Source organism: Meleagris gallopavo, chromosome 1, assembly GCF_000146605.3.
Source record: "Meleagris gallopavo isolate NT-WF06-2002-E0010 breed Aviagen turkey brand Nicholas breeding stock chromosome 1, Turkey_5.1, whole genome shotgun sequence".
Taxonomy (NCBI): domain Eukaryota; kingdom Metazoa; phylum Chordata; class Aves; order Galliformes; family Phasianidae; genus Meleagris; species Meleagris gallopavo.
The window spans coordinates 174013965-174031685 of NC_015011.2; the positions used below are offsets into that span (position 1 = coordinate 174013965).

The 17721-nt window shown below is 37.6% G+C and overlaps 1 protein-coding gene across 1 annotated transcript; it reads left to right on the forward strand.

Moving 5' to 3' along the window:
* The first annotated feature begins 2301 nt into the window (after positions 1-2301).
* On the forward strand, positions 2302-16536 carry ANGPTL5 (angiopoietin like 5). Its single transcript, XM_003203485.4, has 8 exons — positions 2302-2558; positions 4386-4533; positions 5443-5546; positions 6098-6191; positions 7742-7842; positions 13060-13180; positions 14266-14451; positions 14824-16536. Exons 1-8 carry the CDS (start codon positions 2460-2462, stop codon positions 15141-15143), a joined length of 1173 nt encoding a protein of 390 aa, XP_003203533.1. The 5' UTR covers positions 2302-2459; the 3' UTR covers positions 15144-16536.
* The last annotated feature ends 1185 nt before the right edge of the window (positions 16537-17721 follow it).

Consider the following 17721-nt stretch of genomic DNA (forward strand, 5'->3'; position numbering starts at 1 on the left):
AGGGGCGGCGGTTTATCCGGAGTCGCCTCGGTTGGGCTTCGGGGCGGCGCGGGGGCACGGCGGGCGCTGGGGGAACGTAGGAAAAGACGTGGAACGAACTGTATCAGTTAAATCTGTATATGAAAAGTTCTGCCGCCTTAAAACGGAGAAGATATGCTAGAATGGAAGCGCTTCACCTCCAGTTCAGAGGAACAGCTCCAGACTCACCGCTTTGCCCAGTGTTGCAGGCAGAAGGCTGGTTGTTACTTCTCTGCCTCCAAGCAGACCTCTTCAGTTCTTTTCATATTCTGAAGACCCCAGTCTGTCTGATAAATGGATCATAGAATCGTTTGAGTTGGAGGAAACCTTTAAAGGTTATCTAGTCCAACTCCTCTGCAATGAACAGGGACACCTACAGTTCCATTGTGTGCTCAGAACCCCGTCCATGACTTTCAGTGTCCCAGGGATGAGGCATCCAACACATCTCTGGTCAGCCCGTCCCAGTGCCTCACCACTGTTACCATAAAAAACTTTCTTCTTATATCAGTCTCAATCTCCCTTCTTTTAGTTCGAAACCATTTCCCCTTGTCCTGTCACAACACACTCTGCTAAAAAGTCTGTCCCCTTAGATACTGAAAGGCTGCTCTCAGGTCTCTCTGGAGCCTTCTCCAGCCTGAACAGCTCCAGCTCTCTCAGCCTGTAAAGGATACCTTAAAAGACTTTATTGAGAGTCATGCAGATGGGACTAAATCATAGCTGTGAAACAGCTACCAAATTTGAGTTTATGTCACGCTTAGAAAGAATTTAAAATTCTTAGGCTTACTGTAAATTTTGACCTTAGCCAGCCAAACTCATAACTGAATTGTAGTCATCTTCTGAAATTCAGTATTAAAAATGTCTTTGAATCTTTCTTTCTCTCTCTCTCTCTCTTTTTTTTTTTTAACAGCTTTTCCTCTTTGTTCTTCTTCATAGCCCCACTCTTTAGCTCCTCTAGGTCACTGGCTGCTTTTCTTGGTAAGTAAGCTGAGCACCGTATACTGCAGAGCTGTATGGTTATTCTAGGACAGCAAACAGCCCGGTCCCAAGTGGTTACAAAATGGAAGATCCCACTCTGGCAGCTGATTTGGAAGAGGTTTCATAAATTTTAATGTGAGCTAGAGACTGATATTCCAGTAAAGGATAAAGATCAACTTTTAAATCTTTGTGGGACAGACTGAATTTATTACTAATCTGATTTGAAGGCTGGAGCACAGCTATGCTGCTGCAGAAACACATTTTTCTTTCCTTCTTGTTCCAGAGGGGATTCATCTGCTAATGCCCTTCAGCTTTCCTCCAAGCTTCAGTTTAACTGTGTAGGGGAGGAGTTCAGCCAAGGTTCTGCCCATCATAACCATTTCTTCCTGAAATTTGCCTCCTCTTCCTACTTCTGTGTATAGGAAGAGGAGTGAAAACCATTTGTTCCTCCTTAGTGTCATATATAGTTATATAGTTAATGAAATATATAGTTATATATAGTTAATGAAAATCTTAACTCCCTGAGACTGTAGTACGGATCATAACCTGCGTCTTTGTAACAAGCATCAACTGATGCACTAATAACATTCCAGAATTTTTGTCTTGGAAAGCTACAAAGTACTCCAGAACAGATTAAACATTTGATTACATCAGATACTGACTAACAGAAGTTGTTAAAAACGTCACAGAGAACTTCCAGGTGTATGCTGGAAGGGGCCAGTTATGGGCGCTCAGTGCCCTGTAGCTACCAATTTTGAAACAAAACATTGCATTAAAAAAGTGGAATAATATGTGGATTTAATACTGAACTTATCCCCCTCTTGCAACTGCTTTTAAATCTCTATTAAAGGCAATTTCCAGTGTATGCCAGCTTCGGACAGGGAGGTGAAAACAGCATTGACACCAACGTAGGACATTGGCTGTGCTAGTTTAAGGTGACACTCAAGAGTTTGTTGTGAAAGTGATTCAGACATGACATATCCCAGAAGTGTGCTACAAACTGAGGTTTGGAAATAAGCCAAATCTAGTGTTCTGCCACCCCACCAATGAGAACACCTTCAGTTTAATGATAAAAGCCTTTTAAAAAGGCTTGAATTGAAAATTGAAAATTGATACCTTTTTTTTCTCCTTCAATGAGCCGAAATCACCAAATATGAATATCAGTGCTCAAAACCAGTGTGTAAGAAACTGTCATGCTTTTACCACGGTGCAGAGATATGTTTGGTGTGTCATGTGTAGGTAATGAGCGGGAAGTGCTCTCAGGAGACAAGCAGTGCATGTATATAAATCTACTGTGCAACAGAGCTGTGTTTTATTAAATGCAGGCTGTGTTCTATTAAATGCAGTGTTGGCTGCTCTTTGTGCTGTACACATTCCTGAATAGTTAGCTCAGCACTTTGTAGTGTACAATTCTTTCCGCAGAAATGTGAAACCCGTCAAAACATTTGCATTGCTGCAAGGAAAGGATGAAGCGCTTTAGGGTAACTTCATTAATTTCTCTTAGTGTTCTTTTCTTGGGCTGGGGAGAAACTGTTATAAGTGATGTCAAGCCTTGTTCATCTAAGGTAAGACTTTCAATTACTTTGCTGAGATAAGGTAATGAATGTAACTGAATAATTTCTTAGAAAAGTGACAGAGAAATAGACTGCTTTATTCAGGATAGGTATGAAAATATGGAAGAATTAGGCATTTTTCAGAGAGAGAAAAGAGAGTGCACTGAAACAGTAGAAATTCAGTACAACAGGAAAACATTTTTGTTTTAACATCTTTTATCACAGTTCAGTTGTTGGGCTGTATTTTTATTGTCATCTGCATCCCTGCAAAGACACAGTAACTCCTGGTGTAGGCATAGTCCAACCTGTGACATGAATTCCCAAGGTCTGATTTCACTGCCTGTTTCATTTTGCCTTTAAAAAGAATTAATACTGATTAAAGTATTTTCTTAACATTACTTAATTGAACAGCTGGTGGGTAGCTGTGATAAAGCCAGAACAACACTTGGCTTCAAGTGGTCTATTTATATGTTTCAATTGGTCTTTTTATAACTGCTACTGTTCTTTTCTTCCTTTATTTTGTGCTTATTTCAATATCAAAGAAACATATTGTTTTCTTTCTCTAGCATTTATTCCTCTCTAGACACAAAATGCAATCAAATTAATAATTCAGAAACTTTCTTTTTTTTTTTAAATCTGCCTGTTAACAGTTTAATGTAATATTTATTTTCAATTTTAAAAGGCAAAAATCAGGAATAAACTGTTCAGAGCCCTGTCAGTGTAGTACCAAAACCAGAAAGAGAAATCTGAAGCAGGAAAGGAGAGCAAGTAGTCAATTTGGTCAAGACTAAGTAAGTTTCCTTTTTAATTAAGTTTCTAAGGTCCTATTTACATCTGAAAGTACAGTATATGAGCATGCTACAGTGCCTTGCTGAGATTATGGAATTAATAAACAAAGACTTACAATGAGATTTTTCAGGGATTATTTCTGCATTTCTTTAAGCGATGAATCAGAGACAACCTCATATTTTATGGCACCATGGAAGAAAAAATGTTAAATATGAGAATACTATTTTGAAATAAGATTATTAGGTGTAGTAGTATGAAACTACTTTTACTGATGCTTTTATTGTTACTATTTCAGATAATTGCATCCCTGCAAATAGTGTCTCTTGAAACTTTCCCCAGCAAGAACATTTTAAATATTTTTTATACGTTAGATTTGTCTGCAAATCTGTTTGAGACTACTTGTGTGCCTGGATTAATAACTTGGGGAATTGTTTCCACAAACAAACTCTAAGTTCTGAATTTGGAGACTTTGCAGAGTGAAAGGGTTTTTGTAATATGTGGTAAATCCCAAATCCCTCTCCTTTCCAGGGAAAATAACTTTGTGGGCATTTGAGATGTCTGTTGGGTGTGGCAAGTCTTAAAATGAGAGCTTCTTAAATGCAAGCATTTGCAAGTTTTGGCCTGCAGATCACTCACAGAGTATTTTAGCAGAAATTTTGCTGTATTTTAAAAATTTATAGAGGTTACATGCCCAGAGATGTGCTGGATGACACTCGAGGTCAGGCTGGATGGTGTTCTGAGCAACCTGATGGAGCTGTAGGTGCCACTGTTCATGGCAGGGAAGTTGAACTAGATGACCTTTAAGCTCAAATGATTCTATAATTCTATGATTCTATAATTCTCTACTTCTGACACCCTTGCAAGACATGGCTAAATAGAAGATGCCTAACAAGCCTTGACCTCAGCTCTGTCAAGTATTGCTATAAAGCTTTTAAGAGAACAGGTTTTAAAGGAAGATCCATGGACTAATCAGCTTCATTTTGGCAGACTGAACAGTTTAACATATGTTTGTGATCAATTTGTTTCCCCCTCCATTGTTTGGTACAACAGGGCACAAGGAATGTTGGAGCTGTGGAGGAACCACTCAAGGCAGAAGAGAAAAATAAATCTGCAGATATTTCAAAACAAAAAGAACAATGTCTTGTACCATGTGATGTTCAAGCTAAAATTTTACGAGGGGAAAAACAGTATATGTGCAGTATGTATTCATACAGAATACTCTAAACAACAAGCTATGCAATGCCATGCTATGCATTCCTCTGCTACGCTATGCTGCTACGCTACATGCTATGCTGTGCTGATTTATTTTTTAATCTTCTTGAGCACATGTGGCAGAATTTGATGAGCTGCCCACTCTGAATGTTGTTCAGATTTGGGATGTTGTGTGCAGCTGGGACAATGAAGGTAATCATGCTGCTTTCTCTTCATAATTGCTGCTGGAGACAGTCAAATCCAAGCAGTAGTTCATCCCACTTGTCTGTGTTATCCTCTGAATATCTGCAGCTCTCTCCATTTGAGAGAAAGGCTTCAATGTCTGTTCCTTCTTTAAACGTTGTACTTAAGTGTCCAAAATCTTGCCTTTTGAAGATACATATGCAGGACATATCCTCTGTTCATCACCTGGAAAAACTACACAGCAACTGATGTTATTCAGCCTCAGAAAAAAAATGTGTCAGAATTCTTGTCTTTCCCATATGATTTTCATTACGTATTATTGATTACATGGCAAGTGTAGTTTCTGTATTTTTAGCATCAGGGCAAAACAAGGAACCTGAGTAAATAGCACAGTGAATAGGCAAAATGCAGGACAGCTGGAAACCTTACGTATCCTTTTTTCAGATGTATTTAAATTTCTGTGTTATCCATTAACTGGTTATCCCAGTAGCTGAAGGTTAGGATGGAATTCATCAAATCTTATGATCTGTAAGGCTGAAGTTCTTAGCATCTTTGGGTTTAATCTTTGGTCTCTCTACTTTGATTTCACTTTTAGGTACCTTAGATACTCTAAGGTTAAACACTTCTAATATTCTAATAGATGTGTCATTATTTGATCGAGACTACTTCTAAGTTTGTGCTAACAAGGTGAATGAACATATTTCTTTCAAAGGAAATTTGCAGAGCTCTCTTGTTGAATATGCAAGAAGCACAAAAAAACTGGTAAGAAACATGATGGATGATCAACAGTCTTCCTTGGATTACCTTTCTAATCAGGTACTTTTTTCTTTATCATAAATATTTTTATTTATTATTTAGCACTAAGATTATCATCTAACTGAGGAAAATTAATTATTTACTTTGTCATTAACACAGTGGGATTAGAGTCTCTGTTGCATTGACTTCAGGAGTGATGTCTTGTACCCTGGCTAAAGGGTGAGGCCCAGGGAGCGATTAGCACCACCTGGCACATGACCCAGTGGCACATATGGCAGTAGGGCAAGTGGCTGCATACAACCCTGTTGTACTTGTGCACGTGACATTATATTATCACTAACTGGCAGTAGTTTATAAACACCATGCTCAGTCAATACAGATAAAAAGCCTTAATCAAATTGATTTTCCCCAAATTAACTGGAGTTGTGCCTAAAAGTGACTTTGGATGCAGAAAGTAAAAAATCTGACAAATTCACATTATGAAGTTACAAATCACTAACATATTTCAAAAATGACCTTCAGATTTTGTTTTCTAGGAATCAATAAGACCATCCTTAGAATATAAAATACTTCACTGCAACCTGTTTTAAGATATTTATTTAAACTTACAGGTGAATGAACTCATGAACAGAGTTCTTCTTTTGAATGCAGAAGTTTTAAGAAAGCATTTGGATCCACTTCCTTACAAAGCAGTTCAATCTCATGGTAAATATTTCCCACATTTTATCTTGAGCTTTTTCTTTTTATCTTTGAGAGTATCTTAACAAAGATCAAATTACAGGTAAGCAGTTATAAAATATACAATACTTATTCTGTGGTAGAATGCACACATAAAATCTGAAAAATTAGTGAACTATATAAGAATCTCATTGGAAATGGCTGGTTTAAATAATTGGTAAGAGGATAATTTTGGGCATAGCATCTTGTTGATATTTATGCAAAATACTAAGCATTAGTTCTTAAGTGATTTAATGTAGCTAAATAGCACTTTCTTTTGTAATGAAATAAAGTATGCTCAACATTTGCATTATCTTTAAAAAAAAAGCAAAGCAGAACAAAAAAAAAACACCCCAAACAGAAGTCAGTTGAGCACTGGACAGTTCATATCCTTTACATTCCCAACCTAGGTACAGGAAACATTACCTTCTTCAGTCCTACCAGCCTTAGAAACTTGAGTCTGACACACATTTAGTTTAACACTAGGCAAAAGATTTTATATGTATATATAAATTGTGATGTAAAGGCTTTTATGAGTACAAATACAAACATTTGCAGGAAGAAGACATAATTCCCTGGGTAATATGTATTTTTACTCTATACAAATGTTAACCAAATCAAATCTGTGAAATAAGACCTGGATACATGTAGGCTGCTCTGAAAGTAATGCTTCCTATGAAAACTACAACAGATACAATGGGCACAGTGACACTATTTGATGGAGTAAATTCTTAGCTACAAAACACTATTTTTCAACATAGTCACCATCAGCCAACTCGTGCAGATGAGCTGATCAAGACGCTTCATTTCATGGTGTGAAAACTGTGTATGGCTTCCTGGAACACATCACTGTTATCTCTGCTGAAATGCACCACATGCCACTTCACTCACTATGCTTACATCCACCATTTGCTTTCCATAAATGTTCAGCAAATATCAGTGAATGTCAATGGATGCCATTTTTTCAGCATAGAGGAATTCAATTCCACACCTTTGCTTCATGTACACTTCCATGTCAGACAATATTTGTTTGACTGCTCCTGTGCTGCCATCTGTCACACAGCAACAAAATGGAATGAAATATTGGTGGGAAGTTTCAATCTCTACTGCCATACCACCAACATCCACCTCTGATGTTGTGTGCCAGCAGAATAAAATAGAAGGCATTAGCTTTGGAGCAACCATCATATACTCTTTACTTTCTGGATATCAATTAATATTAGAACAAACTTTCTCAATAAAATGCAGTTTATTCTTCTTTCCAAGCTTAATGGATCTCAGAGAATTATCATTCTATAGAATCATAGAATGGTTTGGGTTGGAAGGGCCTTAAAGATCATCTAGTTCCAGTTCCCCCAAGGTGAGAGTATATAAGGTAAATTCCTGAAAGTGCATATTTTAAATTTGCACAGCAAGAAATTCTATTTGAGATCATTCATAAGTTCCCAACAAAATTTGTATTTCTCCACATAAGCTGTATTTGTGCTTTTTTTTAAAAAAATGTGTTAATAATCTTCATCAAATACTTTATTCTCCAGGGTTGGATTGCACTGATATTAAAGATACCATTGGTTCAGTTTCAAAAACTCCAAGTGGTCTGTACATTATCCATCCAGAAGGATCAAATTATGCTTTTGAGGTAATAAATTTCATCTCTCATGGTAGCTGAAATTTGCTTGAGAATATCCACTTAGAATATATTTAATAACATGTCTTCCATGATAATTTTCCAACCGATGAATAAGAAATGTATTAAATCATCCAAATGTGTCTGCCTTTGCTACAGTTTTGAAGAAAAAAAATCTGTTTCTACTTTGAAATTTAAGCCCTGATATAATATCTCATGATCAGTTTTCATATAGTGAAAAATGTACCAAAGAGGAAAACTGAAGAAACTCTCCAGCCCTGCTTTTGGTCACTGAGAACTGCTGTTCTCTTCTGTGTTAGAGATGGAAACTGAAAAGACAAAAGACTGATCTATTTGGCTTCTAAATTATTCTGCTGGGGAAGCTTCAAGGGGTTGCCTTCTCTTGAGAGGTGATGCTGCTGGTAACTGTAGCTTGAACCATGATTTTTCCTGGGCATCTAAGTGTAGATGCAGATGTACATCTATTTGAGGAATAAGTGCTTAGCTTTTGTCTGAGCACCATTCTACTCAGCTGTAGGACAGAGAGCATCTAAACCTTCTTATTCTTATTCTGTCTGTGGGACATACGCAGCTAGGATTAAAAAAAAAAAAAGAAAGAATGAAATTAATTATCATAGAATCATAGAATGGTTTAGGTTGGAAGGCACCTTTAAGATCATGTAGTTCCAACCTCCCTCCTATAAGCAGGGATATCTCCCTCTAGACCAGGTTGCTCCATCCAGCCTGGCCTTGAATTCTTCCAGGGAGGGGGGCATGCACAACTTCTCTGGACATCCTGTCTCACCACCCTCACAGTAAAGAATTTCTTGTTAATATCTAGTCTAAATCTACTCTCTTCCAGTTTAAAACTGTTTCTCCTTGTCCTGTCTCTACGTGCTCTTTTAAAATGTCCCTCCCCAGCTTTACTGTAGGTCTCCTTCAGGTACTGGATGGCCACTGTGAGGTCCCCCCAGAGCTTTATCTTCTTCAGGCTGAAGAGCTCCAGCACTGTCAACCTGTCCTTGTAGGGGAGGTGCTCCAGTCCTCTGATCATCTTTGTGGCCCTTCTCTGGACTTGCTGTGTTGGAGCTCCATGTCCTTGTGTTGAGGGCTTCAGAACTGGGCACAGTACTCCGTGGGGTCTCATGAGAGCAGAGTAGAGGGGCAGAATCACCTCCTTGCCCTGCTGGTCATGCTTCTCTTGATGCAACCCTGGATACAGTTGGCCTTCTGGGCTGCAAGTGCACATTACTGGCTCATGTTGAGTCTTTCATCAATGGGCACCCCCAAATCCTTCTCCTCAGGACTGCTCTCAAGCCATTCTCTGCCAAACCTGCACCTGTGCTTGGGATTGCCCTGACCCTGCAGGACCTTCATTTGGCCTTGTTGAACTTCATGAGGTTGGCATGGGCTCACCTCTTAAGCCTGTTCAGGTCTCTCTGAATAGCATCCCTTCCCTCTAGAGTGTCAAATGCACCACACAGCTTACTGCCATCTGCAAACTTACTGAGGATGCACTCGATCCCACTGTCCATGTTGCCCACAGAGATGTTAAACAGCACCGATCCCAGCACTGATCCCCAAGGAACACCACTTGTCACCAATCTCCATTTGGATACTGAGCTCCTGACCACAACTTTCTGAGTGTGACCATCCAGCCAGTTCCTTATCCAGTGAGTGGTCCCATCCACCAAATCCATTTTTCTCCAATTTGGCAACCAAGATGTCATGCAGGACACTGTCAAACGCCTTGCACAAATCCAGGTAGATGGCGTTGGTTGCTTTTCCTTTCTCCACTGATGCTGTAACTCCATCACAAAAGGACACCAAGTTTGTCAGACATGACTTGCCCTTGAAGAAGGTATGTTGGTTACCACCAATCAAGGTATGTTGGTTACCACCAACATACCATATCATCTTTATTCTCCATGTGCCTTAATAGAGTCTTCAGGAGGATTTGCTCCATGATCTTGTCAGGCACAGAAGTGAGACTGACTGGCCTGTAGATCCCTGGATCTTCTTTTTTTCCTTTCCTGTTAATGGGAGTTACGTTTCCCCTTTTCTATTCAGTGGGGACTTCACCACCATGACCTTTCTAATATGACATATAGTGGCTTGGCAACTTCATCCGCCAGTTAGTTCAGAACCTGCAGATGGATCTTGTGAAGTACAGCAGTCATGTCTCCTGTCACCAGATCCATGCAAACATTAGGAAAACTTTTTTGGGGTGTTTATTTCCATTACAATCTGCCCATAAGGACTTCCTTAGGAAGAAAACAGATATGGCACTGACTTATAAAGGTGAAGATGGAGATGGCTGACAAGCCTTTTATTTTGCAATACATGTTGGGGTTATTACTTTTTGGAGGAAAAAAATGTAGAGCTTTAGCCAGCAAGTAAATAGCTAAATGTAATGACTACTTTTAAAGTCCTCCTTTATATATAACAAAGGAAGAATGAATCCCTTTATCTCTGGCCAATTGGAACTTTTAAAATGCTATGAAAAAAGAGCTCAGTATTGTTATGAAAAGGCTTCAGAAGGGATCTCAAAAGTAAAAATAGATTCTGGTTCTGCAGACTCCTAATAGAAAATGCTGTTGTTCTCTGTGTACAATGCAGTCAGTTCAGGGAAAAAAATCTGTAACTCATCATCACATTCTTTCCAGGTAAAAGAAAGGCAAAGACAGATAGAATTTTTCACAGAGAACTCATATGTATAGTATGAAGAAAATGCTGTCTGCCTCACTCCCAGCTAAACTATAGCACAAAATGCATTTCAGAATTTCTTTTGGATTGAGGAAGATTCCATTGAGGAAATATTCATATCTCACCCAAATTACTTTTACTAGAGATGGTATGACTTAATCTATGCGAAAAAATGTAAAACGATAAACCTCCTTTAACTTTAGAAGTATTTTTGACACTTGTCCACATTTGAAATTACTGCCAGTGTCCAAAAGAACTAAGAATCAGTTATGTGAATGGAAAGGTTCCTTAAGGAGAACAAGAAACAAAAGGAAAAGCTGTAATAATTTGATTTAAACCACAAGTTAATAATAAATAATAAGAAAACTCTGCATTCCTGAAATGAGTGTCTCATTTCTTGTCTGGTAGATGTTACACAGAAATGAAAAGATAGTGCCAAAAAGTTCTCAGAGAAAAATGTCTAAAGGATGTGTGTTCCTTCCAGAATGTTATTTTAAGGAAAACTGTTTAATGCAAATTTTTCCATGCGTTGAAGTGCAAAAAAAGTACCACAGAAATGATGGATGAGCAAAAATAGAGACATTAAAATAAACTGAAATGCATTCAAGAGACTGATAGCCAAGAGTTTGGAAAAGTTTGAATACTGGCAAAATAGAACACAATTACAAAAAGGCAGAAAATCATAGTAAGAGAATTTTAAACAGAAAACAAAGCCACATGAACAACTCATTTATAGGACCTTTTCAGCAACGAAAGGATTAGCTGCCCCTTAAATGTAACTGAAATTGTAACAAAGTGTCTCTAGAATGATTTGCACAAAGATATCAGATAAATGAAGAAAACCATTTTAAAAATTTCTCATGTTCTCATGTCTTCATGTCTGAACCTTCATATTTTCAGAAGTGAGTGTAGATTTTGGATGCTTAACTTGAACTGATTCAAAACTAGAGTTCAGGAGCTCTGAGCATATCCAGTTTCAGCATGGGCTGCAGGCTCTTGTCATCTCAGAAAATTAGTCCCAAATGGATTTTTGTGTGAGCATTCAAACATGAGGCAATTAAAACCAGCTTCACTTCTGGAAAACTGATCTGTGCTCACTTTCTGATACATTTTTGGATGAGTACATTTAGATGAGTGAGTTGGAGAAACTGAATGGCTGTTTGGAATATACTTGCTATACACACTAAAGATGAAAAGGGAAAAATACTCAGTAGAAGCCCCCTTGTGCTCATTTAATTTAACACTGTCATGTCCCTGGTACCTTGCACAGTATGAGACATAGAGTAAGTTCTAAAGTGGACTGCAAGGCTTTAAGAAAGGAAACCATTGCATCGTTTACAGCATGTAAAAATTAAGAAATATAGCAGTGACTGTTTTTTGTGTACCTGTTTCATGTTCCTACTTAGCTGGTGTACGTTTGGTGCCATACGTAAGTAACATGCTGATGACCTCTCTTGTGGATCCAAATCTTATTCTTCTGAAAATCACCACTGCTCTCACTGATTTGTGTTGGCTCAGAGCTTGATGTTGTGACTGAGTAGGCTCCTCTTTGTATTTCTGGCTTATAGTCAGTAGCAAAGTATGCCATCATTTCAAGACGGTGACTGAGTCAATAGGATTATTTTAATGCATTTTAGATATTTGTATCTAAATACCCATTTTGGAGTCGCGGGTATTTCTTTTTATTCCTTGGTTGACTGAAATAAACATGTGACACTCCAGGGAGGAAAGCCCATCGTTTTCCAGATGCACTTGCATGAACACAATCCTTACTGTGATTCCTCCAGTGTTTGGGTTGTAAGAATTGCTCAAGGCTTCCAATGGCACCCTCAAGTAACGAGGATCAAAAATTGCTCAAGCCGTATTAATTAGATCATGCTGAAGCTCTGTACTGCTTTTTAGACTCTTACCTGATATCCCAAGAATGCAGCCAAGAGTCTGAGGGCCCTTTTTTTTGCAGACAATGTAGGTAACATCTGCAGAGGGTGATTTAGATCTTACTTTTCCAGAGCCACACTGTGAGTGCACATTTTTCTCTATGAGGGGGGATTAGAAGGCAGACAAGGACAATTCGATACCATCTTAGGGTGGTCAGTCATGTGTCTAACGTTAAATGGGCTGAGGAGAAAATGTGCCATGCAATGTGATACTCTATAGGAGAGCAGAGAGCAGCTGAACCATTGTCTTTTGGCATACCACTGGGCACAAATTTTAGTGGTCATTAGTGGTCTCATAAAGCAAAGAATCTGAGAGCTGATCCTGTGTATTCAGTAGGACTGCTCAGCTTCAGGCTGCTAAGTGTTCATATTGAGACTTCCCTGGATTGAAGCCCCCTTTTATGTGTTTACATAAAAGAAAATACTGCAGTTTGTTTGCTTAATTTTCTCTGAGCTTTTTGTTAAAATTTGGAAGGGTACATTCTTTGGCAAGAACTGAAATAGTCCACTTTTATTTCATTTAAAAAGTTATTTTCTTCATTACAGATGTATCAAGAGTGCTTAATCGTGCCTATGTCTGTTTTAGGTATTATGTGACATGGATTTTCAAGGAGGTGGATGGACTGTGCTTCAGAAAAGAACTGATGGAATCATTACATTTCAGAGAACATGGTCTGAATATCTGGATGGATTTGGTGACCTTTCTGGTATGAGTTTTAAATACTCTTAAGTGCTTTGGACCCAGTGTTCCTGCTGTATTTTTGTGAGCTACATTCCCACTAAATTGTATTGCAGTTTTAGTAGCATGCAGAGTAAAGTTCTTGTTTCTTAATAAGTATTTTGTTTAATACTCAGATACTTTGTTGCTTCCCCAAAACTATTGTCTAACCTTCTCAACAGTGACCATCACCAACTGGAATCCTTCACCATTGCCCATCCTTAGTTTCACAAGAAGAGTTTAATATGATGGAATATTTTATTCCTGAAATTATGTATAAGTTGTATTTCTCTGTGGCTTTTTTTGTTGTTGTTGTTATTGTTATTATTATTTGTTTGTATGTTTGTTGAGATTTAAGAAAGACTGAGTTGGTTTTAATCATGCTTGCAAAATACTTCCCTGAAGCAAAGAACAGTCAGTAATATTTCAACATTGGGAGTGATTAGAAAGATAATGGAAATATTTCAGTAGCTAACACCAATACAACAGTGGTATTATTTTTTTTACTATCAACTGTAACCCATCAACTCTAAAAGCAGAGGCTGCTTTTTCACTTGTCCATTTGGAATAGAAATAAAACTCAAACTTTTCAAATTTACGAACAACTGCAGGTCACATGGGGCAACGTTTCGTGGAAAAAAAACGTGAAGATGCAAATCTTTACAATTAGATTTTATTTTTGTTGCATTTTGTTGCATTTCACATAATACTGACCTTTGTCATTTTTCAGTATAGTCTTTTGGAGCACCACTGAATTCTGGCTAGTTAAGGGGATATTCAGCACATCTAGTGTTTGTGGCCTTACAAAGTGTGTTGAAGTCAAAACTTGGAGGTTATAAAATTTTCTGAAAATGTCATGAAGAAAAAAGATGGTGCCCTTATGTGAGTTCTTTCCATGGATTTTCCCAGTGAAATAAGGAGACAACTCTGTACCTCTGTTGGTCTTTCAAAGGAACATATGCCGATCAGATATTTTTATTACACTTAGGTCAGGAAGGAAAGTAGGAAAAGTAGAAAGCATTATACTTTTTGTTTCTAGATGTTTATTCAATGTACATTGCATTTTTGCTTTAGGGGAATTTTGGATTGGATTAAGGAAGATTTTTTACATAGTAAATCAAAAAGCAACCACTTTCAGTCTTTACGTGGATTTGGAATCAGAAAATGACAAGCATGCCTACGCATCATATGATGCATTTTGGATAGAGGATGAAGCATGTTCTTTTAAAATTCATTTGGGACGTTATTCAGGAAATGCAGGTAAGAACTTCCTTTCTTAATATGTTTAAAGATACCAACTCTCTTTTCTTGTAGTGCATTCAAGAGAGTAATATTTGGAGAAAGTGTCTTTGAGGACAGAAGTCTTTACCTTCATAGTTAGCAACACTAAAAGCACTGAAGCAACAAGAAGATAAAGACGTTCCATCATTTCTTCCATACTTCTGAATATTTTATACTTTTTTTTCCTATGTCTTCAACACCAATGCAGTACTGCCTTGAACTGCTTTTGAAGAAATCCATTTTTGTAATAATTTCAGATGAAATGTTTGTGAATTATGAAGTAAGCAAAAAATATTCTTTTTCTCATAAGTAACTCCTTTATCATCATTCTATTTCATCTTCTGTAATTAGGTGATGCATTCAGAGGATACAGAAAAGAAGATAATCAGAATTCGATGCCTTTCAGCACATTTGATGTCGACAATGATGGATGTAGGCCAATGTGCATTATTAAAGAACAGCCTGTAAAGAGCTGCAGTAACTTCAGTGATAACACTGGATGGTGGTTCAACCAGTGTGGCCTTGCAAATCTTAATGGTATTCATCGTTACACAGGTAGATTTCTTGCAACTGGGATTCACTGGGATACATGGACAGTGAACAATAAGCCAGTAAAAATTAAATCAGTCTCAATGAAGATTCGGAGGAACTATGATCCATATTTCCATTAACCTATGAAAATAGAAATATATCTATTCTTGCTGTTATGTGGGATAATGTATCAATGCAACATTAACATCTTTCATTTTCATTTAAGTTCAGTCTTAAAACTTTATTAAATATTTCCATAATACAGTTACTCATTTTTATTATGAAATATCAGCATCTGTAGTGGTTCCACTTGAGAAACAAGGTTCTAAGGAAAGGATTTCCAGAAAAACAATGAAGCTCAGTGTTTACAAGCTTTTATTTAGCTGCCTCATATATAATCACATTGGCAGGTCCAGTGGAAAAGTTATAAAAAGAGAAATGCTGACTTTTGAATGTATTTCTTCTATGCTCTCTGTATATCTAAATTGCCAAGAAACTGCAGGAAATTTTCTTTTAAAAAAGTAATATATCAGTCATTCTAGTAATTACATTTCATAAAAATATCTTTTCTTCATGTTAATTTTCCAGAACCAGCTTTTTATACTGTATTTCTTATCAGGCAAGATAATATTAAGGTAAGGTCCTTACCTGTAAAGCTTGTAATACCTTACTTGTATAAAAAATGATGCCCTGAGAATACTGTCCAGACCTCGAGGATTGTATATTCTCAGGGATTGATTCTTAGAAAAGTAAGGTACATTGCAATATGCAAGAGATATGGTCTATTCTCTATTTAATTTTCATAGTCCATGTATTTAATGTTCAGGTTAAGATTTGTCATTTCCACAATTCACTAAAAATGAATATTTCAAAGAGAATGAATAACATCTCATATCTTTGGAGTTCTGATTTTTGGACGTAAGGGCATGAAATTATCTTTTTCGTTCTTACCATTATTCATTTTGTGAATGTTTTTTGTAATAATGAACAAAAGATTGGAGTTGTATAATTGCATTTTAAATATGCAGTGTTAAGTGTTTGAATTACTGTCAATAAAAATGGAGTAATATAAAAACACGTGAATATTGTCAGCACAGCAGAGTTTGTGGAACCTACCATCTATTCTGTAGCAACTGGGCATGGAATTTGTCATACTTGCTTCTATTTCAGCGGGTCAGGTCTGTAGCAGTGGTATTGAATCAGTTAAAAACTCTGTGTTATTCATTTTTACTGCCTCACACTTTGTATAAGCATTAGGACAGTGAGTGTACTCAAAGAAGTCTTTCTTCTTGTCCTTGACATCAATGATCAGATTCCATTCCATTTGGGCTTTAGCTTTCCTAACTTCATTTTATGCTTGAACAATGTTTTGGTATCCTTACCAGGCTATCTATCCTTGCTTCCACTCTCCCTATACTTCCTTTTTGCATTACAGTTTGGTCAGAAGCTATTTGTTCTTCCTTGCAGGCTTCCTGGTGTTTTTGCCTGACTTCCTATTTGTTTTAATGGACAACACTTAAGTTTGAACTGCCATGTTTTAGAAGTTTCCAAAGACATAAATTAGGAGGAAATGAAGCTTGTGATAGGGTTTATGTTCTCTTACAACGTTAAGGGAGATGAGTTAAAGACTAGCTTAACTAGCTTAACCATCAAATATTGCTGTACTAGCAAGATCACAAATAGACTCTGTGCTCACTGTGGCTTAGAGTTCCTTCCCTTTGCAGATATTTTAAGTTAACCCTGGTAGGCATCTACCACAGAGCTGACACACTCCCTCAGTAGGATGGGGAAGAGAATTATAGAATCACAGAATAAATGGTTGAAAGGGATCTTAAAGACCACCTAGTCCCAACACCCTGCCACGGGCTAGTTGCCATGCACCAGCTCAGGTTGATAAGGGCCCCAACCAACCTGGCCCTGAGTACCTCAGTGGATGGAGCACCCACAGCTTCTCTGGGCAGCCTGTGCCAGTGCCTCATTGCCCTCTGAGTAAAGAATTTCTGCCTACCAACAAACCTAATTTCTCCTCTTTTAGTTTAAAGCCATTCCCCCTTGTCCTTTCACTGCGTAAAAAGTTGGTCTCCCTCCTGTTTCTAAGCTCCCTCAAATACTGAAAGAAAGCAATGAGGTCTCCCCAAAACCTTCTCTGAGCTAAACAAGCCCAACTCCCTCAACCTTTCTTCGTAAGAAAGGTGCTCCAGCCCACTGTTCATCCCCATGGTCCTTCTCTGGACCCAAGGAGACGAATGAAACAGACAGTTTGATAAATAAGACAAAAACTATTCAGCATTAAGTGAAACATTTGTGTTATCAGCTGCTTTGGTCGCAAACCTAAAATGTAGGACCATACAATCTACTTTGAATAAAATTAACTATCTCTATCAAAACTGGTACAATGAATCAATTTTGCTACAAGTTTGACTAGTGTCTTAGCTGAGCTGTAAGAGTTGGATCTGCAGTGTAATCTCTAAAGAGGATTAAGTCCAAATTAAACAAATGCAAACATTTTAATTCTTTTAAATCATTCAGATAAGATTTTTCATGATAGCTCTCGTTGGCAAAAGATGGACAACGCTTTAGTCCTTTGTCAGGTTAGAAATGATACACAACAATAGACATGCCTGTGAATTTCACTTATTACACCTACCATAGTATCTACTAGTCACGATCACACTTCAACAGAGTTGAAGACGCTGATGTCTTCAACAATTAATTAGA

Excerpts from the sequence above, each read along its gene's own strand:
- ANGPTL5 (XM_003203485.4), top strand. The coding sequence starts at position 2,460 with ATGAAGCGCTTTAGGGTAACTTCATTAATTTCTCTTAGTGTTCTTTTC. Across the intron at positions 2,559-4,385 it reads TCAAGCCTTGTTCATCTAAG|GGCACAAGGAATGTTGGAGC; the intron begins GTAAGACTTTCA and ends TTGGTACAACAG. Across the intron at positions 5,547-6,097 it reads TGGATTACCTTTCTAATCAG|GTGAATGAACTCATGAACAG; the intron begins GTACTTTTTTCT and ends TTAAACTTACAG.